The sequence below is a fragment of the Berghia stephanieae genome, chromosome 1 (genome assembly GCF_034508935.2).
Source record: "Berghia stephanieae isolate SIO BIC M18660-M18661 chromosome 1, UCSD_Bste_1.3, whole genome shotgun sequence".
NCBI classification, from domain to species: domain Eukaryota; kingdom Metazoa; phylum Mollusca; class Gastropoda; order Nudibranchia; family Aeolidiidae; genus Berghia; species Berghia stephanieae.
The window spans coordinates 128,485,978-128,509,147 of NC_088360.1; the positions used below are offsets into that span (position 1 = coordinate 128,485,978).

Below are 23,170 nucleotides of genomic sequence, written 5' to 3' on the forward strand. Positions count from 1 at the left end.
AAATTGCCTTTTAAAACACCAAAAAAATTGCTTTATTTTAGTCAGCGAATTGTTAACAGGGAAATACCCCTAAAAAATATTATACGCCAAGCATAAACAGCTTTAAAACCAAAAATTTTACATTTTCCCGGGATCAAAAACAGCACAGTTTTCCCCCATTAACCCACCTTTCCCCTCCACAATTGGGTGGAACCGATCCAAAGCCCAAATCAAGGGGCCCCCGGGCCCATACATAAAACTCATATTCTACAACTTAAAACTAAATTCTTTTTCCACCCCCACCTCTCAAGACCCCTTCCCTTTTAAAATTTAACTCTTCAATTTCAATTTAAAACTCTTTCATTCTTAAATTAAAATTCCTTCCCCTTAATCCAACAAATACCAAAAAAATAATTTCTTTTTTTCCTTTTAATAAATTCCAAATACCCCCATCTATTGAACGGGGGAAGCAACCTTACAAAGGAAACAAGGTCTCTTCATTAATTAATTTTGACTGGGACTACTTTAAAATCCCAAAATTTTGTTGTCCAAAACCTTTTATATTTTTTTTTAAAAAGATCCAAATTTTATTTTTTAAAATTTCATGATTTGTGGGAAAGGGTTTAAAATATCCCAGTAATAAAAAAAAAATGTTAACAAAAATTTTATTGAATAAAAAAAATTAGACAAAATTACTTTTTAAACTTCAATTTTCTTTTTCCCACCTTTCCCTCGACCGGACCATAAGTTCAAAGGTCATCTATTTTACACCAAATATTTCTCCATTTAGCCTACAGAAGATTTCTCACGTGAATAAGTTTTGTTTCAATCTAAAATGAGTTCCCAAACACAAGATAATTGAGGGCTGGATATTTCAGACGGTGCATTTTGTTCCTGGTTGTGTTTCATCCAAGAAGTGAATATGGAATACTGAACTGATGTAAGGTTATATTATTATCTGAATCAGACGTGAGCTCTGAAAATTGGGTGGCCAAAAACATACCAAACGGTGACGCATCGCAAAAGCACGACGAGTAGGTCACGTAGGTACCCCCCTCCCTTTCTATTTCTCTACCTCACCATTCACTGACAAAATAAGCCATACCGCAATTTGGCATTCATGAAGTGTAAAATGCTAACTTGAATTAACATGCTAAGGCAGACAGGTAATCTAATTTTGGCAATCATCTTTTACTTCCACTTTTTTGACCAAAGATTTTCCATCTTCAGAATCTACCTAGATATATCTTTTGTCATTGAATTGTATTTTAGATATCATCTTCTAGTCAGCAGACTCAGACTAACTTTTTTGGTAAAAAATTCAAATTGGATTGAGCTGAATGAAACCTATATAATTTTTAAGTGCTTTTCAACACGATTCTAATGATACCAAAATTGTGAAAATCAGATAAGCAGAGCAGAAGAAAAATTATAAAGGCTGAAAAATGGTCTTCTACTATATTTGCCTTTGTTATTTACTGACGGACTTTGTGACCTGAAAATTGTTGCATTTCCGGTAGTAACCACCATTGGGATTTCAAAACTGGTCTAAAATGGCCGCTAAGATATGAGTTAGGATTTTACTGGAACGAATTTCATGGATGCGGTATACAACTTTGCCCTGAATTTCATTTTATATAAAAGTTAAGATGTTAAATAATAAACGTGCCATCATGAAATTTTGATTTACTAAGTTCTAATCTTTTAATTATCCAAAGCTAAATTATACTCTATTTTATCCACAATCAAAAGATTGTCATTGATTTTAATACGATAGAGTAATTTCTCCTGAAGAAAATAAGACATAAATCATTAAAATCCATCCATAAACAAAAAATCTATGGAACTTTTTCTAAGACCCATCACTCAAAAGTCCAAAAAATCAGCCACTAGCCCATTTATCGGCTCCCTGCTGGATGGCCAAAATGGCGTTTACCAAAGTACCTAGTTTAGCACGCTGCTTAGTGATTACCACAGACTACTAGGAGCAGACCAGACAACAGCCACTTTTTAGTGGCTAATTGCCGCCATCATATTTAACCCTCTCGTGTTCAGATTCTTTATGAGGAAGTAGATAATGAGTTCCCTATATGGCCATGTCAATCATGTAGACATCCTTTGATGATATAGGCCTACCCTTTGATGTCTGCAGTCGCCTTTTCGTTTTTTACGGTCACTCATGGCTAAACTCCGCCCAGAAGCGATTTCATAGGTCCGTCCATCACCAAATTTAAACTTTTGTTCTCGTGAGTTCTTAAGTTATTTGATCGAAGAACGATTGGCTATTCAGAATCTTGACCCTTCAACGATTGGTCGTTCTGACAGCTCACGTGTTAACAGCCGTCAACAGAACTGAATCATCGTTGAAATACTGGAAGACGCTCATGGCATAGTTGCGTCACAATCACCACGTTGCTGAATATATTATCCAGGCACGGTTGAAAGGTAAAAAAGCCAAATTATGTTCTAGTTACATTTGAAACAAACAAAGTTTATCACTGATCTCGTCTCATTGAGATATAAAGAATGATATAAAAATCAAGAAAATTGGCCGATAAATAAAAAAGTTGCTAAAAAATGCTAAAATAAACAAAAGCAATTTTTAAAATCAAATTTATTCGTAAAACAGTTGGTTTTCAACCGATTTTTCTGAAATAAGGACCAATTGATTTCAACAATGTGACTTTCAAATTCCTCAGAATTATATTTTTTACTTTTAGATTTTAGCTTTTAGGCCTACTCAAAAAGGTGTTATATTCCTTGCGTAACAATAGCGTAATACATCGACGGTGAGAAGTGTCTTTGTTTCGGCCAACTGGATAGATAGCCTGTGATTGGTCGAAGACTTTGAGACGCTTGATTCACAATTCTACACGAATGGGCGATGGCGGTAGATCAAAGAGGTGTACCAAATTTATTTACGAACTACTTTTCTTAATGCTAAAATTACAAAGTAATAATTTTGCATCAGAGAAAATAACTCTGAAGTTCCTATCTCTTTATTACAATAAAATTGATACCACATATGACAAAATCGCCCCACAAATAAGGGAGTTATAAATTATTCATAATATTTTTTAAAGTTATTAATATAAAACCCGATCATTGGAGCCAAGTCTATAATGTACAAGTAAAAGTGTAGTTTAATATGTCTAATTTGGTTTATCATCATAAACCTGGCCTTTTTGTCTATTTTCCGTCCACAAAATCAAGGTTAATCGAGCTCAGTCAAAGTCATTCATATAGAGATATAATCGCTCAGGGTCCCTGGTTGCATAAAAAAGAAAATGGCGGCGCTCGACCTCTCAATAGCCACTTTTGATGACATTTCCTACCCGTTGTCGTATCTAGTCCTGTGTTATCTATGGTGATTACCGATGTACGTTTATACAATGATAATAAATTAAAGAATAATAACAATAATTTAAAAAAATCAAAGGTAAAAAAAAACATGGCACACAAATACTGATCTCAGATAAATAAATAATTTTAGAAAATTAAAATCTAATTTTTTTAAAAACATGATAAAAAGTTTTTGAAAAACAACAACAACAACAACAAAAAAGAACAAACAAACAAAAATGATGTCTTTCTTAATAAAGTAAACTTTTTAAAAATTTCCTTAATGAGAATCGAATCCAGTACTTTCAAGGCCAAAGTCTGACAGCTTATCCCCTGTGCTACGGAGCCAACTGACTGTTCCGTCACATTTAATAAGGTCTTTCTAAAACATTTTACCTCCAATGTAACTTCTATTTTATGGTTCTATATTTAAATTTTTTTGATTATTATTATTTTTATAGAAATTTATTAACAAAGACATCCTACAGATGTCACAATCTAACTTTTGCCGTGTCCAAATACAGAAACACAATATCGCTGATGAAATTGGGTGTAATGCGCATGCGTGACGGAGGTGCATAAAAATGATCCGTTAAGATACACCGTCAACGGAGGTGCATAAAAACACTACGTTTATTTTTTAGCAATTCAATATAATGTAGCGTGGGGTGTTCGAGTGTTCCAATTTGGACGTCCAACAGAATGGCTATCTCAGCTGAATGACTTCTATTGACAGCACACCGATAGTAATTTTGAAAATAACTGTTGCATATGTGGCAAACACCATTCATCTTCATCTAAAGTTTAATATAATATAAGCCAGTGTCAATTGCCAAGGAGTGAATTCTTGGTAGTTGACGGCTCATCAACTGCCAAAGAGTCAAATTGGAACTCTTCAGCTGATTGCAGTGATTTCAGTCAAGCCTCGATTTGCGCGCATACGAATCGTGAATTCCGTCACTTTCTTCCAATCATTCATTCCTTGTCACTCATTGGTATTTGTTTTTACTTTTTATAAGTCTTTTCACAAATTCTGAGACGAGTTAAAATCATATCAAAACAAAAATTATTGTTGTTTTCAAATTCAGCGGAAAAAACAGGACGAAGTTGTTGAGGTTGTAAATCCCTGCCAAGTATAAATAAAGCCCGGTATATTAAAAATATAAGTAGGATTTCCATTGTTTTAAAGGAAAATATACTGCACATCGTCATAATAAGGAACAGTTCATGTAAATATTTGTGCAACAAGATCAATAATTAATAGTAAATAGTTGACGATTTACTAACTGGCAAGATCCATGACAAAAAGAGGAAACATGAGAGAGAGAGAGAGAGAGAGAGAGAGAGAGAGAGAGAGAGAGAGAGAGAGAGAGAGAGAGAGAGAGAGAGAGAGAGAGAGAATCTGATAAATAAAGAAAATGAGAGAGAGAGATGAGAAAATGAGAATTTTAAGTGACATCACTCCATGGCAATTAATAGTAGATAGTTGACAATTTACCAACTGGCACGGTCTGACTAAAAGAGGAAATTATGGAAAGAAGAAAATGGAAGAAAGAAAAGAGAAATCGAGAGCATTATTAATAGGTAAAACAATGGGTGGGTGAGAGAGAGAGAGAGAGAGAGAGAGAGAGAGAGAGAGAGAGAGAGAGAGAGAGAGAGAGAGAGAGAGAGAGGAAAAAATGACTGAGACACATACAGATAGAGAGGAGGAATTGACAGAGAGAGATAGATAAGACAGAGAGTGTGTGTGTGTGAGAGAGAGAGAGAGAGAGAGAGAGAGAGAGAGAATGAAAAAGAAGAGAAAATGCGGGTATTAATTAAGGGAGTGTGTTCGTACATGGTAAACCGGGCACCTAGCCTCAGGACCATGACCAATGGAAACAATTAACAACATGGTTGGAGAGAGCAGCTATACTCATCAAGGTTTTTTAAAAATCTGTGACTGAATCATACAATTCTCAGCAAGCGTCATTCAGACAAGATCATTTCATTTTCAGTGTGTAAATTTTTAGAAACTTTGAAACAAAAATGGGAACACCTCAGTGGTAGTATATTATTATAAGCAAAATAACAAAGATACGTTTTCATTCAAAATTTCTCAGAAAATAGTTTGAAAATCAGAAAACAAGCTACAGCAGAACCAAAAAAGCCCCCCCCCCTAAGATTAAATTATTTATTGTTATAACTCTCAATGTGAAAGGAAATATTCAGCCATATTACACACTCAGCATCATGTTTGACCTTTAATTTTTAGAAATGGCAACCAAAGAGCAAAGTGGAGCTGTTCCTGACACAAAGAGTGGAGGAAATGCAGAAAAGACAGACGAGTCCTTGGACAGAGTAAGTTATGATATGAACATTTGCTTTGAAACCAAGCTTTTCCATGGGTTTACTTAATTATTTCGGCATTTTCGAAAAATGAAAAACCATGTAAGCAATGTAGAGAATTATTTGTTTAACAAATGAAAATGAAGTGGCACCAAAAAATTACTTGTCAAATTTACACAATATAATTTGTTCTAATGCTCTCCAAATATGCTTTGATTTTCCTTCTCACTAGAAAATATAAATTTACTTGATGTCGTATATGCTTGTAATCAAGATCTAATAGAATATGCTAAGCAATGTTTTTTGTTCAGCGAGATTTTGTTGTATAGTCATTGTATTTCTTTCCATACTGTTAGTCAGTGATCTTACTTATTGATATATATTTGACTATGGCCTGCTTATGTTGCCATTCTGATTTATTGGTAAAGGTAATAATTGATCTAAATGTTTATTGATGAAAAGGAATGCTCTTGACCAATGATACATTTCACCATAAACCAACTACAACCAATGAAAATGCAAGCCTATGAATCAATGATATCTTGCACCGTGACAGCTGATGAAAATATTTTTGTGTGTGTCTTTTTGTGTGTTTTTTTTTTTTTTTTTTTTTTTGGGGGGGGGGGGGGGTCCTTAAACAATTCTGGCAGTATTTTTTAGATCCCTTTTCCCCTTGGTCTTCTTTTCATTGCTGATTTAGAAATGATTACATGGAAGTTTTTTATATTTATATAGCAGTTTTTTCGTGAATTTCATCACATATACTTTCAATTTCCTTTTCTCGCATTATTGATAATGATAATAATAGTAATAATGATGATAATAGAAACATTTTTATCACTCATATACAGTTTGCAGAATGCAATATTTAAATAATTTTTTTTTTGCTATCTTAATGCAAGGAGTCAGATTGACAATATTATTTTGTCCAGTATGTAAGAGAGATATATTCAGACTGCTTTAGTCCTAGTTGTAATTTTGTTTTGCGTATTACTTTTTGATAGTTTACCTCTATAACATTGGGGGGAAAGCAATGAAAAGTATTTTAAAATCTCTATATACAATTCTGTTTTAGCCATTACTCCATCCTGGAGCTGCATTAGAAGCTCGACCAAATGCAAGTGGATTGATGGGGAAGAGGGGTATGAAAGGAAAATCAATGCCATTGTACTTTTGGACTGCTGCAGACGTCAACAAATGGTTGAGAAAGCATGGTGGCTTGTATTATGAGATGTATGGGGATTTATTGCTGAATCATCAAGTCACTGGTATGTTCATTTTGTTTTTGTGGATATTGCGCTATATAAAAGCTCTGTTTTCTCGACTCTTTTTTTTTTTTACTCAGAAAGGTAAAGATATCCATCAACATTTATATGCATTTTTACAATCAATTATTAAAATTTGGAAGTCTCTTGACAAGAATTGCATTTCACTAAAGATATTGCAACATTGCATCAAATCATTTTTGAGATTACATGTTTAATATAAATATGATTAGATCTACCTTTCTTTGGTAGTAAAGACTCTTACAGTCTCTTTTTTTCCTCTAAACATTTCATTCCCTTTCATGTTGCACGTCAAAGACTTGGTTTTAGTCTAGGTCTGGCAGGGAACTATTGTGAGAGGAAGATAGTCCAATCTTTTTCTGGAAAATGATTTTTTAGCTTTTGCAAATCATCTCAAATGGTGTAAATATTGGTGACCGAGCAGTGTCATAATTTTACAAAGTCAAGAAATGTTGAGCATGGCTCACATCTGAAGGATTTTATTTAGGATTATATCCCATTTTCGTAATTTAAGATCATGTGATCAGCATATTTTGCGCACCACAAAAAGGGGAAACACAATTAAAATACAGAACCTTATATTGCACATCTCCAACAGTGTGGAATTCTCTGCCTTTCAATCTGCGTTCTAGCTTTGCTGATTCTGAAGCAGTTTTTAAAAGAAAATTAAAAAGTCCTCTCTTTCTGTTATATTTAGATGGTATGTAGAAAGAACCAATTGAGCATTTTATTAGTTATTTATTTTTATAATAATTGGAAGTTGAGAAATAATGGATAAGCATTCTTAATAATATACCACAGGTTCAATTACATTACTGTTTGTTTGAAATATCAATTTATGCTCATTTTCTGAAAACAAAACAAATCTTTTGAACTTCATTAGAGCCATTATTTAAAAAAAACTTATTTATTGTTTTATCCTTTTTCAAGGACGGACTTTGATCAGAATGAACGACATCAAACTTGAAAAAATAGGAATACTGGATGCGTCACACAGGTATCATTACTATTTTTATTTTGGTAATATTATTATAATCATTATTATTATTATTATTATTATTATTATTATTATTATTATTATTATTATTATATTATTATTATTATTATTTATATTATTATTATTATTATTATTATTATTATTATATTATTATATTATTATTATTATTATATTATTATTTATTATTTATTATTATTATATCATCTTCTTCTTCTTACTACTACTACTATTTCTACTTCTTTTTCTCCTCCTCCTCCTCTCTTAATAGTAGTAGTTGTAGTAGTAATAGTGGTAGTAGTAGTAGTAGTAGTAGTAGTAGTAGTAGTAGTAGTAGTAGTAGTAGTAGTAGTAGTAGTAATAGTAGTAGTAGTAGTAGTATAGTAGTAATAGTAGTAGTAGTATTAGTAGTAGTAGTAGTAGTAGTAGTAGTAGTAGTAGTAGTAGTAGTAGTAGTAGTAGTAGTAGTAGTAGTAGGAGTAGTAGTAGTAATAGCAGTAGTGGTATTAGTAGTAATAGTAGTAGTAGTAGTAGTAGTTTTTGTAGTAGTAGTAGTAGTAGTAGTAGTAGTAGTAGTAGTAGTAGTAGTAGTAGTAGTAACAGTACAAAAAAAAAAACTCCAAAAAACTTAAGCTTTTATATAGCGCAATATCCACTGAACATGCTCAAAGCGCTTTACAGTAGTAGTGGTAGTTCTAGTGGTTGTAGTAATCAATAAAGGAGATTTATAATTAGGATTGAGGTCTCGTCTTCTTCTTCTTCTCCTCCTCCTCCTCCTTCTCCTCCCCTTCCTCCTCCGTCTCCTCCTCTCTTCTTAGCAGTATAAGTAGTAGTAGTAGTAGTGGTACTAGTATTAGTAGTAGTAGTAGTAGTAGTAGTAGTAGTAGTAGTAGTAGTAGAATAACTATTTAAACCCCCCTCTCCCCCCCCCCCCCCAAATAAAAAATAAAAAATTGAGCTTTTATATAGCGCAATGTCCACTAAACATGCTCAAAGCGCTTTACAGTAGTGGTTGTTGTAGTAATCAAAAAAGATGACTTAGATTTAGGATTAAGGTCTAGCCCCAATTTTGGGTTGATTTGCATAACAAATATATTATTTTGCTGTTTTGTCATAATTGTTGTTGTTGCTGTTATTGTTCTCGTTATTTTTGTTAATGTTGTTGATAGCATGTAAATCATTTTTGTTTTTTTTGTTTTTCATAAGGAATGACCTATTACAGTTTTTCTTGCGGCTTCGCCTGAAACATGAGATGGCAGATCTTCGAAAGTTAAATCAGAGAGGTATGTGTGAATAGATACAGATGTTATATTGTTATCACATCGATATTTTCATTGCAATATTGTCAGTGTCAATCACATGACAAGTTTTGGAAAAATGACAAGATAAGATTTATATTATTTTGCTAAAATATTTTTGATGTCTTTAGATAAAGTAGGCAGTGATTAAGAACTGATTATGCCTGATCATCAAACATCTCTACATATCAATTATCACTTTGCCCTGCTAAACATGCAGGGCTGAGGGCATATCTATTTTCCTAATCCAAAGTTCTGAAAATAACCAAAATTTTAAAAATCAATCAATCAATCCATCTAGTGCAAGGTCTCTTGCAGGCAGACATGGGCGATCATATCTCTCCAAACTATCTCTCTTCTAGTGTTACAGGTTGTTATACAAAGGGTTCAAGATAACCGCATTGTCATAAGATGACAGACAAATGCCGTCCGTAACATAAGAGGACCCATAGATAGAAGTCTATAGAAGATAGAAGGTTCACAATGTTAAACATTTATTAAACGATACATACGTTGCCCAGATGCCATACTTACGAACATTTGAACACAAGATTACATTTTATTACTGCATCCAACAACAAGGCATTTCCATCTCCACACACACGTCCACATGCTAATAAGACTAAGCAAGGACTGATATAAAATCCACTCACACCAAGGTCCCAAATGTCGAGGACAACTCTTAATACATTCGGGGAGAAGATAAAAAATATTGTTTAGCTGTCTTTGATCACAACATCAAGAAATCCACTTCTCTTAGCTGCACACCTGACATTCACATGTTGAGAATTATTATAAGTCATTCTTTGTCATCCACTGCTTCTACTCTCACCTATTTGAGGAGGGGGGGGGGGGGGGAACCACAACACTATTGTGTGTTTTCTTGAAAGGCTTTGTTCCTCATCTGGGTCGCAAAGTTTATAAGGATGTGACTCTTCACATATCCAAGGACAAAGATTTCTAGATCTACAATGCAGTGGAAGGTCTTATTACATTTTCTATATACTTACTCTTACACAAAATGTTAAAAAGTAGTCCTTTAGGGCTATAAGACCACGGTTCTAGAGTTTATCCCTGTTCCTGTAAACATCCTGTAACAATTTTGCTCATTACCTGGTGGATAAGACGCGTGTCTTTCATGTAGTGCATTCTACCAGACACTCAATCATTGTTAGGCAGGTCTGCCTTCTTGAAATTGGGGAAAAATTGTAATTTTCAGGGATAATGATAAAGTAGACATTTTAATTACCTTTCAAAATTACCAATTTGTCTTCAATACGTTAAAATAATGCGTTAAACTCCATTTTATACCAGCTCTGGCACCTGAACATCATTTTCAAGATGTTTTATTGAATTAAAAAATTCGTAATATTATGAAATTTTTGTTCGTATGAAGGTCTGGTTATGTATAGACTGAGAAACAAACCTTGACAGATACTTTTGTTTGAATTTGAGTGTTCACACATATCCTATACAATTATATTTTAGATTTAAACTTCTTTGTCAGCAAGAGCTACAAGTCACATTTTATTTTATTCTTGTGTAGATGAAAGACAGTTATTTATATTGTTAATTTCTTAAAATCATAATCTACTTTTTTGTTTTTTAGCCTATCCAATATCCTTTTCCTTTCTCTGTCAGGATCGGGCTTTGAATTAAAGTTACCAGATTCAAGGTCTCAAGGGACTTCATCATCCTCTTCTCTTTCAAAGCCATCCAGCCCGGGAAAATAACTGTAAAATAAGAGAAATTTGTTTGGATTTTTTTATTGTGTGTGTGTGTGTATATGTATGCGTGTTTGTGTGTGCATGTGTGAGAGAGAGAAAGAGAGAGAGGGAGGGAGAGAGAGATACAAAGACAGACAGACAGAGAGAGAGGGGGGGGGGGATGGGGAAGAGAGAATGAGAGAGAGAGAGATACACACACAAACACACAGAGTGAGAGAAATGGAGAAAGACAGAGTGTGTGTGTGTGTGTGTGTGAGTGAGAGAGAGAGAGAGAGAGAGAGAGAGAGAGAGAGAGAGAGAGAGAGAGAGAGAGAGAGAGAGAGAGAGAGAGAGATATGAACAAATGGGGAAATCCTACCAGGTATATTCCATTGAGTTGATTGACTGGCAGAATTTTCCTTATTATTTCTTTTTTCACATTGTCACTGAGAAAAATATTCTGATTTTAAAAAATGTTGAAATCAATCAGTGTCATGGGTTGAGGAGGTTATCCAAGCTTTTACTGAAGGGTTACAAATGAATGTAGATTGAACCTGGTTATTGTTAGAGTCAGACTCAAGTGTCTTATATGCCCGACTATTGTTAGAATGAGGCACTGTGGGTAATAAGTGCGACATGCCATCTTAGAATTTGATTGAGCCAACAATAATGGGAATTGTGTTTGACACTTGAAGAGTCAGAGTCAAACTCCGGTGACATATGAGGCTGTGCCTAGATGTCATTTTTTTTACATCCGCCACAAAAATAATCCAGTACTAAGTTATTTTGAAAAAAATAAAAAACAAAGGGGAAGTCCGCTTTCATCAGTTTTCTGGAATAATAATGAAAAATAAAACAAAAAACTGACCGGTATAACATAAAAATTATAATAGTCAAAGCTTTTTAAAGTGTTGAAAAAGTTCCATTCTCTGGCTACACTGTGTGGAGCAAGTGACACTACCCTAGCTTTTTTTGTGGCACTGTACTTTGGCTGAGGCCTGTGTTATTCCAGTCTTCCCATGGATTAGATCCATAAGAAAATTTTCCTCTAGTGGATGAAGAAAGGGAATTTTATTCACTTTTTTATTTTTTTTTATTTTTTGTGATATTCTCCATTCTTATATACCAACTTGCAGTGCAAACCATATAATAACGTTGAGGAAACATTCTTGTAGCCAAGTCATTAGTACAATTCTTTATCCAGTAATTTAGACACATCTTGAGTAAGACATTTTTTTTAACAACATAAATTGTTAATACATAAGCTGTGATAGCATTTATATGTGATTTTTGAAAATGTAATGCATGAAACATTCTTGGTCTATTTGAATGAAATGAGTATCATGGCAATTTCAAATTAGCATAATGAATATACCAATTTGTGAGTCAGAATATATGTTTAGAAGGTCGGCAAGTCATTTTGTTATGATATTATATGTATATGTTTATTCAGATATCAGCTACTCATCCTGCCAATATGAAAATTTGTGCATTTCTACTCAATTAGGATAAAGAAATTATCTCAGCTATTCTTTCATTCTCTTCCTATGCTGTAGTTGAATCATATTTACTCTTTTCAAAACTATTATTTTGTTGCTGTTTACGACCAATGTGAAAAAATAGGTAAGCCAATTTTATTTTTATGCCACAAAGGATGAGCAAGAGAAAAGAGGAATCAAACAAGTCAGATATTTTCAAGTCATGATTTGTATTATATTGTAAAACATTAACATTCAATGTATAAAAGTATAATGTTTATTTTAAAACATTGGTTTAAATTTTTGTATTATTTATTTTATTGTATTATTGTTTGTTGTTTTTTGTTGTTTATATATTTATTTTTTGTGACATGCTCGTTGGACTAAATGTTCAGTAGATTTAAATGATTTTTCTTTCTCTGTTTGTTTTGAAAGAAATATAAAATTGTAGATGAAATGTGTAAAATATTATATTCCTTAACCCTCTCCTTACCAACTACAGGAAAATCGTCACATTTGTTACGATACAATGAACATGTTTCTTAATCAGATTTGTTTTGTAAATGACAACATTGTATGAAAAATCTTTGTTTATAAAGCTTTCTATGCTGCACAAAAATATGCATATCTAGTACTACATATTTCTTATGAATTTGAGTGTAAAAAATCAAGTTCTGTGTTGGATAAGTATAACATTTCTGGAAAAAATCATGATATGGTCGGTAAGGAGAGAGTTAAAATAGCATTGTATGATGATGACGATTTATAGCTCAGTGCCTTGTTGCAACGTTTTGCACTGTGACATATTTATGTATGTCGATTGTGTTTAATTTCATTAAGAGTGATAACCCTCAATTGATTCCAAAATTTTGAATTATTTAAAATATTTCACACTTGGATTTTATTACTTCTCATTTACGGTATTAAAAAAGTACTTTACTTCAGATAATAACTTTCAATTGTTGGACTTCGATGCAGGTTTCAATACTTTTTTTTCCTTCAATTTCCTCATTTGTCGTTCCTTCATGAAAAAGCAAATCAACACTTTCAGGAAAAAACACCTTCCCCTTGCTTTCCAATTGTAGATTTTAAAAGTTTCTAAAATAGCCTCCTCCTTTGGCATGTCATCTATAGCTATAAATTTGTTTGCTCTTTCAATTTGGCTTTCTGTACTTTAGGCTTTACTTATTAACTGTTTCTTGTTTCAATTGACTCAATGTATCAACCATAATTTAAGGGTAAACCATTCAGCAGAGATTCTGTGCTTGTGTCTGGATGAGACTTCGATGTTGTTTTCATATTATCCAAAGAAATAGAGAAATATAGTCAAATGGAATGGAAGCTTCAATTTAATAAATGAAGACAGATAATGATCATTGTTTTGTTTATTCTCTTAACAACACTATTCTGTCATCTCTCATTCATCCTTGTGATTCATTCATCGTGTCTTGTTGACAAAGGGAAAACCCGAAACGTCCACATTATCTGTCTTCGTTAATTAAATTGAAGCTTCCATTCCAGTTGACTGTTGTTATTTATTATTTCTTAGAGATTCAAGCAGCAACATTTGCATAACACCCACAGGTATAGTACATCTGGAATCTTCATCTTTTCTTGAATTTGTCATTTTTCTTAATTATTTCTTTATCTCTTGTTCCTAGTTTCACACAAGTGATTAAAATCTGACATCTTAAAATTTTTAATTGTCCTGCCATTTTATTTTCCTTATCGGACGATGTGGCCTGAAAGTGTTGGAAATGCCATTACTTTTTTTTTTTTTTAAATTTAACAGGGTATCGTACCATGGATCTAGTGGAGCATTATCACAGATTGTTTATAGATTGTTTTTTGTTTTGTTTTTTCTTTGTGAAAAAAAAATACTTATATTCATGTGCTATGCATTTCTTTGTATTATTATCAAGTCAAGTTGAGTTGTTCCAAATTTAGTGCACTTTTGGTTAATAATTCATCATGGCCTTTGAATTGTTTCTTTTAAAATTTTGCTGCACATGCAGAGATTGAATCGACTAATTTATCTAGTTGAATTATGTTATTTTTTATACCTTTGCAATTTCGTTCAGATTAATGAATAGCAAGCATACTGTGTTAATATCCAATTATAGATTTGACCATATTTTATTTTATAAATAATCAATTATATATAATCGTAAAATTTTGGATATCAAGAACCACCGTTTTATTTACTTTTGTATAATTATTAGTTGGTTATGTACTGAATTAAAGTACAGACTTGAGCATCTTCATTTTCATTTTGTATTATATTAAACATGTTATATACATACATACATATATATATATATATATATATATATATATATATATATATATATATAATATATATATATATATATATATATATATATATATATATAAATACCGAGAGTGTCCAACTCTAACAATGCAAGCCGAACTCTTCCCTTACCCTTTTGACCAACAGAGACTATCCACAGTTCTGTTTGATGAGAATAGTGATGAAATCTAAACACACAAGATAAGTATGATTGCAAAAGCTGCATTTTACATTTTTCTTTCAAAATCACCTGTCTTACAATTACATTATTAGAGTCAGACAACCTCAGTATACTTTTTGGTGTAGACAAAATAAAGTGTTAATATCGAATAAAATTGACATTATATATGGACATGAATGATGTTTTTAGTTTTATTCGTTAGATATCACATTCATATTTATTTTGATTGATGATGCTAGATGAGAGTCTTTATCTCTCCCATAGTGGATAGGGAGGTCACTTACTGTATCTTCTATACCCCTATATCTCTTTTCTAACTTGCTTTTTGTTATTTTCTTGGAATTAGTTTTGTCCTTTCCCTTCCTTGGCTGAGAGGGAAACCATCAAATGTATCGTTAAAATTTGGGAGATGATATTTTTTTTTTGGGTACATATCTCTATTATGTACTGTTATATTTTATCGTTTTGAATGTATAATGTAAGCATTTGAGTGTGCTCCTCTTATCCTTTGCATATGGCTGGGTGAGACTTTTAGGTTTACTATGATAGTATGCTCTTGGAAAAATCTAAATCTGTTCCCTATTTGTATCATTCCCCTTTGTTTTACTTTTCTTGGGTGCTTTTAATTGTATATATATAATCTTCCTTTTTACCGGTGTTGAAATAAACGTGTATGTGTCGTAAGCGCCATAAAACCCATAAAACATAAGACATAGTCTCGCTCTTTTCTTTACATGCGTTCTTTGAAGCCATTCTTTTGGGGAGAGGTTCCCGACCTCCCATAGTGGGCAGGGAGGTACTTACCTATACCCCTATATCTGTTTTCTAATTGCTTTCTGTCTTTGTCTTGGAATGAGATTCTTAGTTTTGTCCTGACCTTGGCTTGGAGGGAAACAGTCAAATGTATAGTTATAGTTTTGGGAGATGATATTTATTTGCTTGTACATCATCTCTTTGTTATGTACTGTTATTTTTTTATTTTTAACATATGATTTGTAAACATTTGAGTTTGTTCCTCTAAGTGGGATCTTGCGCAGGTGTTAGGATGAGACATTTAGATGATCTCAAACTAAGTACACTGATAGTGTGCTCTTGGGAGCTACATCTGTTTTCTATTTGAACCCTTTCGCTTTGTCTTACTATTTCCTCAAGTCTTTTTAATTCTACATCTAGAATGTTTTTCCTATCCAATTTTCTTCCTTTTTACTGGCGCGGAGAGAGTACTTGCTCCTTATGCAAAGGGACTGGGATAATTTCATTACAGATTAATTGGAGATTTTGTTCTGACCCCCTGTCCACCCAACAGATATTGGTAGCTGAATCTGTTAGATCTGGTGGAAAGTACGTTGCAATAGACTAGCATCCTATCCAAAGGGTAGCAAGCAATTGCTATTGCCCATTTTGCGTTATAGAAACCAGGATAGACTCCGCTCAATGGGCCCAATGGCTCTGAAGGACTACTATACCCCAATATATTTACATAGGCGTATTGTACATACTCTGAATAGAGAAAATTTTGTTTTCCCAGAGACCTGTAAGGGACTTTTTAAAAAGTTTCCAATGTTGGGCTATGGAAATCACATTTGTTGTGCCTTTTATCTCCTTTAATCTGCTTTCCTTTTCTTCTTTGCTTTCTGTCCTTTTTATGGGAATGAGATTACTTTGCCCTATCCCTAATGTTTTCTTAGCAGGGAGGGATTTTAATTGAGAAAAGTGAGTGGGGCAGGCACTTCTGTTGATAATAACAAGAAATGAAGTGAGTTGGAAAGTGCCAGAAGTCAGCAGAGAATAAAAACTTTGCGGCGGCGATAGGGGCTCGATCACGCGACCTTACTGGTATAACTCTGCCTGGCGGGGGAGATCGTGGAGATCTTTAGGTATGAGCTATCCAAAAAGGGCCGTGGAATCTACATCTGTTCCCTATTCGAACCAATTCTTCTATGGCTTACTTTTTCTTGGATGTTTTATTTGTGATTCTATACTTTTTTTGACTATCCCATTTTCCCCATTTTTACTGGCTCTGATATGACCTAAATGTGTTGCATAAAAACAAACAAGGACACACACACACACACACAAAGAGAGAGAGAGAGCACCATAAAAAATAAAAGGTTCCTACTGAAGGGAGACAATCATATGGACCTTAGTTTTTATGGAAAATGACCCCCGCCTCCATCCTTGTAACAAATCATCTCTTTTGATTCTAGACTTTTGAATGTCATATATGTTAATTATGGAGACTTACACAAAACAGAAAGGAGGCGTTAGAATCACAATCAATAGATCTAATTACAGAACAGATCGCAACGGTAAGAAAATTTATGGTGTGTTCTATGTAGGGTCCGTGAAACTGAAGTTAGACACACGAATATAATATTACTTTTGATATCTACTTCTGTCTCATATTTAAATTGATCCATCTTTGCCTTGGTTTTTTCTTGGCTCTTGTACGTGCAGACACATAATCTTTCAACCTGCCCACGATCTTCCTTTTTATGGCGCATAAAAGTCGGAAGGGGAAGCTCCGTATAACCCATAAAAACAAACAAACAAGCATACTCCAATCTACTTCGATGTGTAAATTGTTTATCACATCATAACATTGCTAGACTGAGAGTAAGCTTGTCTCTTGTTTTCATCCGTTTAACAGGAGAAATTTTGGAAAGAGAATTACAAAATCTTTTTCACTTGGCAGTAGAACTGCAACAAATTGAATCTCTCAAATAGTGACAATATACAAAAAGAGTGTCCAGTGGAAATAAAGTTGAAGATAGGTTGGCAGTCGTTTGGTTTTTTCCGAGTTTAAATTTGTCAAATTGCTTTATATATGCATTTGAATTCCTATTACAAAAACTTTATGATGATACTTTCTTATATTTTTAAATCTTACTTTATGGCAACACAGAATACAGTGTTGTCTATATTTTTACAGACTAAAGCAACCGTTTTATTTTCATTTTAATATTAGGGATCCATTTTTAAATCTAACAGAATTTGACGAAAATTTTGTCTTGCCCTGACGGGTATCTTCCAAAGTCCCTTTGTAATCTGGTCAACACTTATTGAGTTTCTAAGTTGCCGGTTTACTTTAATGACATATCAAGTCCGGATTATGTGGATGATTAGATTACACCATTTATTCTTCAGAACAGTTTTTCAGTAAAAGAAAAAAATAGTGAAAAGAATATCATTAATTAAACTTATTAACCTAGCGACATAGCATAGTAAGATTCGGGGTATTAATGACCTGTTATTGCTGATGGAAATCTTTTTTTTTTTAAATAAAAAAACAAACAACATTGATTTAGATAAAAGGGTTGCTATTTATTCTCAACGCTCTACTTTTCAGACTCCTATTTTCCTTATTTTCAATCCGGGCACTTAATTTTAAGTTCCCAACTATTAAGTAAGCAAATAATTTATATGAATATGAATACTTCATAGCGACATGTACATATATGCAGGTCTAACATCCGAATCCACATATAGGCCTAGTTTAACGTTGTATTTAGCGTCATTTTTTTGAGATTTCGATTACAACAATGAGCCCACAAGGAATTGGGTTATCAGACCTGCAATAAAGTCCTTAAACAAATTAACTGCTTTGAACCTAAATGGAAACTTTATCTGTTTTGGTTGAATTCAAATGATATAATCATATCTCCATTTCAATAGTTTAATAGTTCCCAATATAATTTATACTATCTCTGCAATGTATTTTCAATAATGAGCGAATTTATCAAACATATACGATGTGTGCGTTCCTGGTATTCGATTTTTTTTCCCAGTTCTCATTTCCAGTAGCCAAATAAATGCTTATACTTCTTTTGATGTTTGTCAGGTGCTGTATAAACATTGAACCTCTTAATCAAATTAGTGTCTTCAAAAGATTGCCATATAAATCTAGTCTCAAATAAGTTGAACACGCTTTTGGCTTTTTCTTTTGTAAATAAATTTTGCAACGATATACGTTTCTTGAAGTAAAATAATATCGATTTTCTTATATAAACAATCTATGATATATAGAGTTCATGTAGCAGTAAAATAATTTAAAGATAATATGTTATCTCCTTATAAATCATTTTTGAATCATAGAATAATCGATTTTGTTTTCATTTGGATCCAAAATCACTTTAATATCTTCAAACCTTCAGTTCCAGGCACACTAATTACACTTGTTTTTCAATTCAGTAAATATGTCATGGTGTTCAATCCAATAACTATCGTGGTTTTTTATAAGCCAAGATTAGAAATTGTTGTTATCAAAAGATTAAAAAGGTATTTGCCGAGGAAAATAAACATGAAATTGTTATTCAAATGTCGTCATCCCAATCTAGTTTGGGCGAATCGATCTGATTTGGTATATACAGCTCTCCAGTTTTAAGCCTTAAATATTTTGATGATTCTTTTCCGCAAACAAACCGTGACTGTAGTCTAATGTCCCTTTAAAACAACTTTTAAGAATCTAGATATATCATGAAGGAACATAATATTTATGCACTGCTTTCTAAAAGATTCAACCGAATTTGATACCAATAACCAACACTGTTAAGGAATAATTGGAATGCATGTGAGCAAAGGTCTCAAAACCTTATGAAGTTGGGGTGGAGTAAACGCCAAAAAAACATTTTTTAAAAATGGTATTAATAAATCAATAAATAAGTAAATAAATTAAGGTAGAATAAAAGTGAGGAGAAAAAATGAAAGTTTAGTTTTTTGCTAGGTAAAAAACTACATTTATTCTCTTCCATAAAGCGTAGGTATATATTTTTCAGAACTTTCATATTGTCAATTATTGTTGATTCAGTCTTTAGTAGCTAGTTCACACCGACAAGAATAAGTTTTGACGCGGTGGGTCGCAAATTTAATCGGAACCTTCTAATGGAAATGCGTAACCATTGAAAGATACGCACAAAGATCTCATAGTGTTGATATGAACATCAGCTTCAAGGAGGTTTTTTGTTGTTTTTTTACGTTAGGTACTTGCAATCAGGAGGATTAAACCATTCTGATAATTTCTTTGATTTAGCATGGCCTTGTCATTATAATTTTTTAAAAATTAGCCTGCTAAATCAATTATGTATAAACCAGCCTAGGATCCTGATATTTTTAAAGGGAATAATTCATTTATTCCAAATTAGCTCAACATCTCTACATTCAATATCATTGTCATCTTGTCTCAGTCCAGTTTCACTGAATTAACTTCGTTTATCACATGAAGGCAACGTGATTGGTACAGAACTTGCTCAAGATCCGCTTCATTTCAACATGAATACGACAGGAAATTATGACACTACAGCACAAACTCCATCCAACTCGCAAGAAACGGGTGTCATGAGTGACCAGGTTCGAATTGTTTTGGAAATGACAGTAGCGTATATCATGTTGCCTCTGAACATCTTAGGCATCATAACAAATATCATTAACATCCGGGTGTTTGTGGAACAAGGCGTTCGAAATGATAGTACAAATATCGGATTCATTTGTTTATCTATCTTTGACATGTGTGGTTGCGTTACAAATATCCCTTATTCGCTTTGTTTTGTTTTGAAATACACACATAGTCTTGAGAACCATTATACATGCATCGCGTATGCAATTTTACCTGGATACGCACACATCATGATGCAAAGCGTTAGCACATGGGTAACGGTCTATATATCTCTTATCAGAAGCATGTCTGTTCTTTTTCCACTAAAAGTGAAGTCAATGTTTACCCCAAAGATTACAGTCATGGTTATCTCATCCATATTTATCATTTTTGTATCGTTTCAATGTTTATATTATTCTGCTAATAAACTCGTTAGGGTTTTCAATCCGGTTTACGACAGTTATATCATCTATGTAAAGTATACTGATTTTACATTACATATTCGATATTGGTACCAAATAATAATTCATAAAATATTTCCGATTGTGGCTGTTTTTATTGTTTTCATAAATACGGCACTTATGACACAAAAACTTATTGAAGTAAAAAAATGGAGACTAAAAAATTCAAACGTGGCAGCTAGGGATCAGAAAAAGGACGACACATCTCAAAAGCATTCATTGGGATCCAAGGACATTGAGCTGATCAAATTTATTAACACTACATCGAGTATTTTCATTGTGTGTGTTTTAATGAGTTTGATACCAAGCGTTGCTGTGATTGCATTGCCTGGCGTACACTCTTCGGGGGTCAACAGCAATTTGTTCTTCATCGTTTACCCAATAAGGTTTTTGTTTGATGCCATTAACGGTTCAATAAATTTCTTTTTCTACATTCGTGTTTCTAGTCGCTATAGAAATGCTTATGCCGCTGCCTTCCAATCGTGCTCTGGTCATCATTTAAGAAACAATGAGTAAATTGAAAAGTGCTGGGAAAATAACTTATGTCTCAGGAGGGAGAGATTAAAACTGCGAAGATTGGAAATGACAATGACAATATCTGTTAAAAGCACAAGTCAGAAAGATTTTACCGAACCATCAATACTGTTTAGAGATAAACAACAATCATGTGTTTCTTAAAATATTTTTTAGGAATTTCTTTTTGATTGCACGCTATACTTTATGAGCAATAGTTAGGAAGCAGTAGGTGCAAGTCGTTACAAATTTAAACGTTAATGTTTTCTGTTTTTGGAAATAATGAATTAATTTTGAATTAAAAAACAAAACAAAAAAAAAAAAAACACAAAAAAAAAACACAAAGTGCAATGTATAAAGGGTCATTCGTATGCATTTCGGACAATCACGGAACTCCAGACAACAGTGTGCAAGAATAATATTATTTTATCCCTCAAAAATGTTTGCTTGTTAAACTCTGATTGAATAAACATTATTTTAACATTATTTCATCACTCATATCATGTGCCTTGTTTGTCTCTGAAATAGAAAATTATCGAAATATTAGTTTCCAAGCGTTGAAATACGTTGGATGTTAAGATATTTTAAAAAACACGTGCACTCGCAAACACTGATACCTCGTTTCTCATACAATTTACTAAAATCTAAACATGTAGGTTTTAAGCACGTGCTTAGAAATAAACAAAGATTTTTATTTCACCAATGCTCTGTGATAAGGCATTTGAGACCGCTTGGCGGTCGTTAAGTAGAGGAATCACACCTACGCCTAGTAGATTGTTACCCTGGCAGCTTTCTGGTCATTCTGCATACGTTTCTGATTATGCTGCGAAATGACAAACAGCAGAGCATTGCAATTACCTAATTTTGGTAGCACTCGGGACCCAAACCACTTACTTGATCACTTCCTCGGATATAAATTGTCTGATGGAGCAATTTTATTTGTTTGGAAAAAGAGAGGTTTAACCAAATTATTAATCTTTTGCTCCATCTGCAGTCCCGAGTCTAAGAATGTACTCTTTTTCAGTTTGAATGGAATCGTCGTCCTTTTGATTCGCTTTTACACATCTTGGTATCCACATAATTACATCACCTCTATCTCACCATTCAGTTTCAGTCTTTTGTGCGGCTATGTGTCTTGTGGTATGATACTCGCCTTCGGATCGGAAGGCCATGGGTTCGAGCCCCGCTAAGTGTGGCGCATAGTTGAGTCCTTGGAAAAGTCTCTATAATCACATTCTCTCACCGTACTCAGAGGGAAAATGAGTACCTGGCCGTTCACAGCGTTGTCACTGTCAGAATAAAATGTAATATCGCCTAACAGGCGTCATGTCTCGTCCTAGATGTTACGTGTTGCTGTTGGTCAGAGACCCTTTGTAAAGCGCCTTGAGCACGTTTAGTGGATACTGCACTATATAAATCTCAAGGTTTTTTTTCTCACTCGTCCATTTTTCAACACTGTGAGTGTATTTCTCGTTAACACATGTGTGCACATTTCCTGTACCAGAGACGCATAATCTGGGGACCCGTGTTCACAGTAGAGGTTTCTTTATCCAAGCTCGTCCCTCTTTTGTCATCGGCGTGTAGATTTTTTATGTATACTGCCCAACGTTCCAAAATTTCGTTGTTGTCGATAAGTATATTACCGTTTGCGTCTACATATATATATATATATATATATATAATATATATATATGTAAGTGAATACATTTTTCAGCTCATATGGACATAAGCTATATAATAGATTGATCACCCACGTCTATTTCCATGGTTCTAAATAGAATCCTTAAAGGCACCAATTGAAGGAGAATCTTGTGACACCCACCTCGATAGGAGGAATTGACACAGAGGATTGAAGTGGCCGCAGAAGCGTCCCAATCGGATGATTTAAAAGCTAAAGGCGCAAAGTGAAGACAAGTCAAGTC

The 23,170-nt window shown here is 33.4% G+C and overlaps 1 protein-coding gene across 5 annotated transcripts in view; it reads left to right on the forward strand.

The window, feature by feature from the left end:
* LOC144963120 (sterile alpha motif domain-containing protein 12-like) overlaps positions 1-11,280 on the forward strand; it is a 17,817-nt gene extending 6,537 nt beyond the window's left edge. Inside the window, exons 1-6 of one of the 5 annotated variants that reach the window (XM_078896784.1) lie at positions 806-919; positions 5,576-5,661; positions 6,725-6,917; positions 7,866-7,932; positions 9,136-9,212; positions 10,869-11,280. In XM_078896784.1, the coding sequence (XP_078752910.1) occupies positions 5,578-5,661; positions 6,725-6,917; positions 7,866-7,932; positions 9,136-9,212; positions 10,869-10,960 (513 nt within the window). In that variant the 5' untranslated portion in view covers positions 806-919; positions 5,576-5,577 and the 3' untranslated portion in view covers positions 10,961-11,280. Of the gene's footprint in view, positions 1-805; positions 1,023-1,114; positions 1,146-5,575; positions 5,662-6,724; positions 6,918-7,865; positions 7,933-9,135; positions 9,213-10,868 lie in introns of those variants that run through there. The other 4 variants (XM_078896781.1, XM_078896783.1, XM_078896779.1 and 1 more) reach the window with 4 other exon arrangements.
* The last annotated feature ends 11,890 nt before the right edge of the window (positions 11,281-23,170 follow it).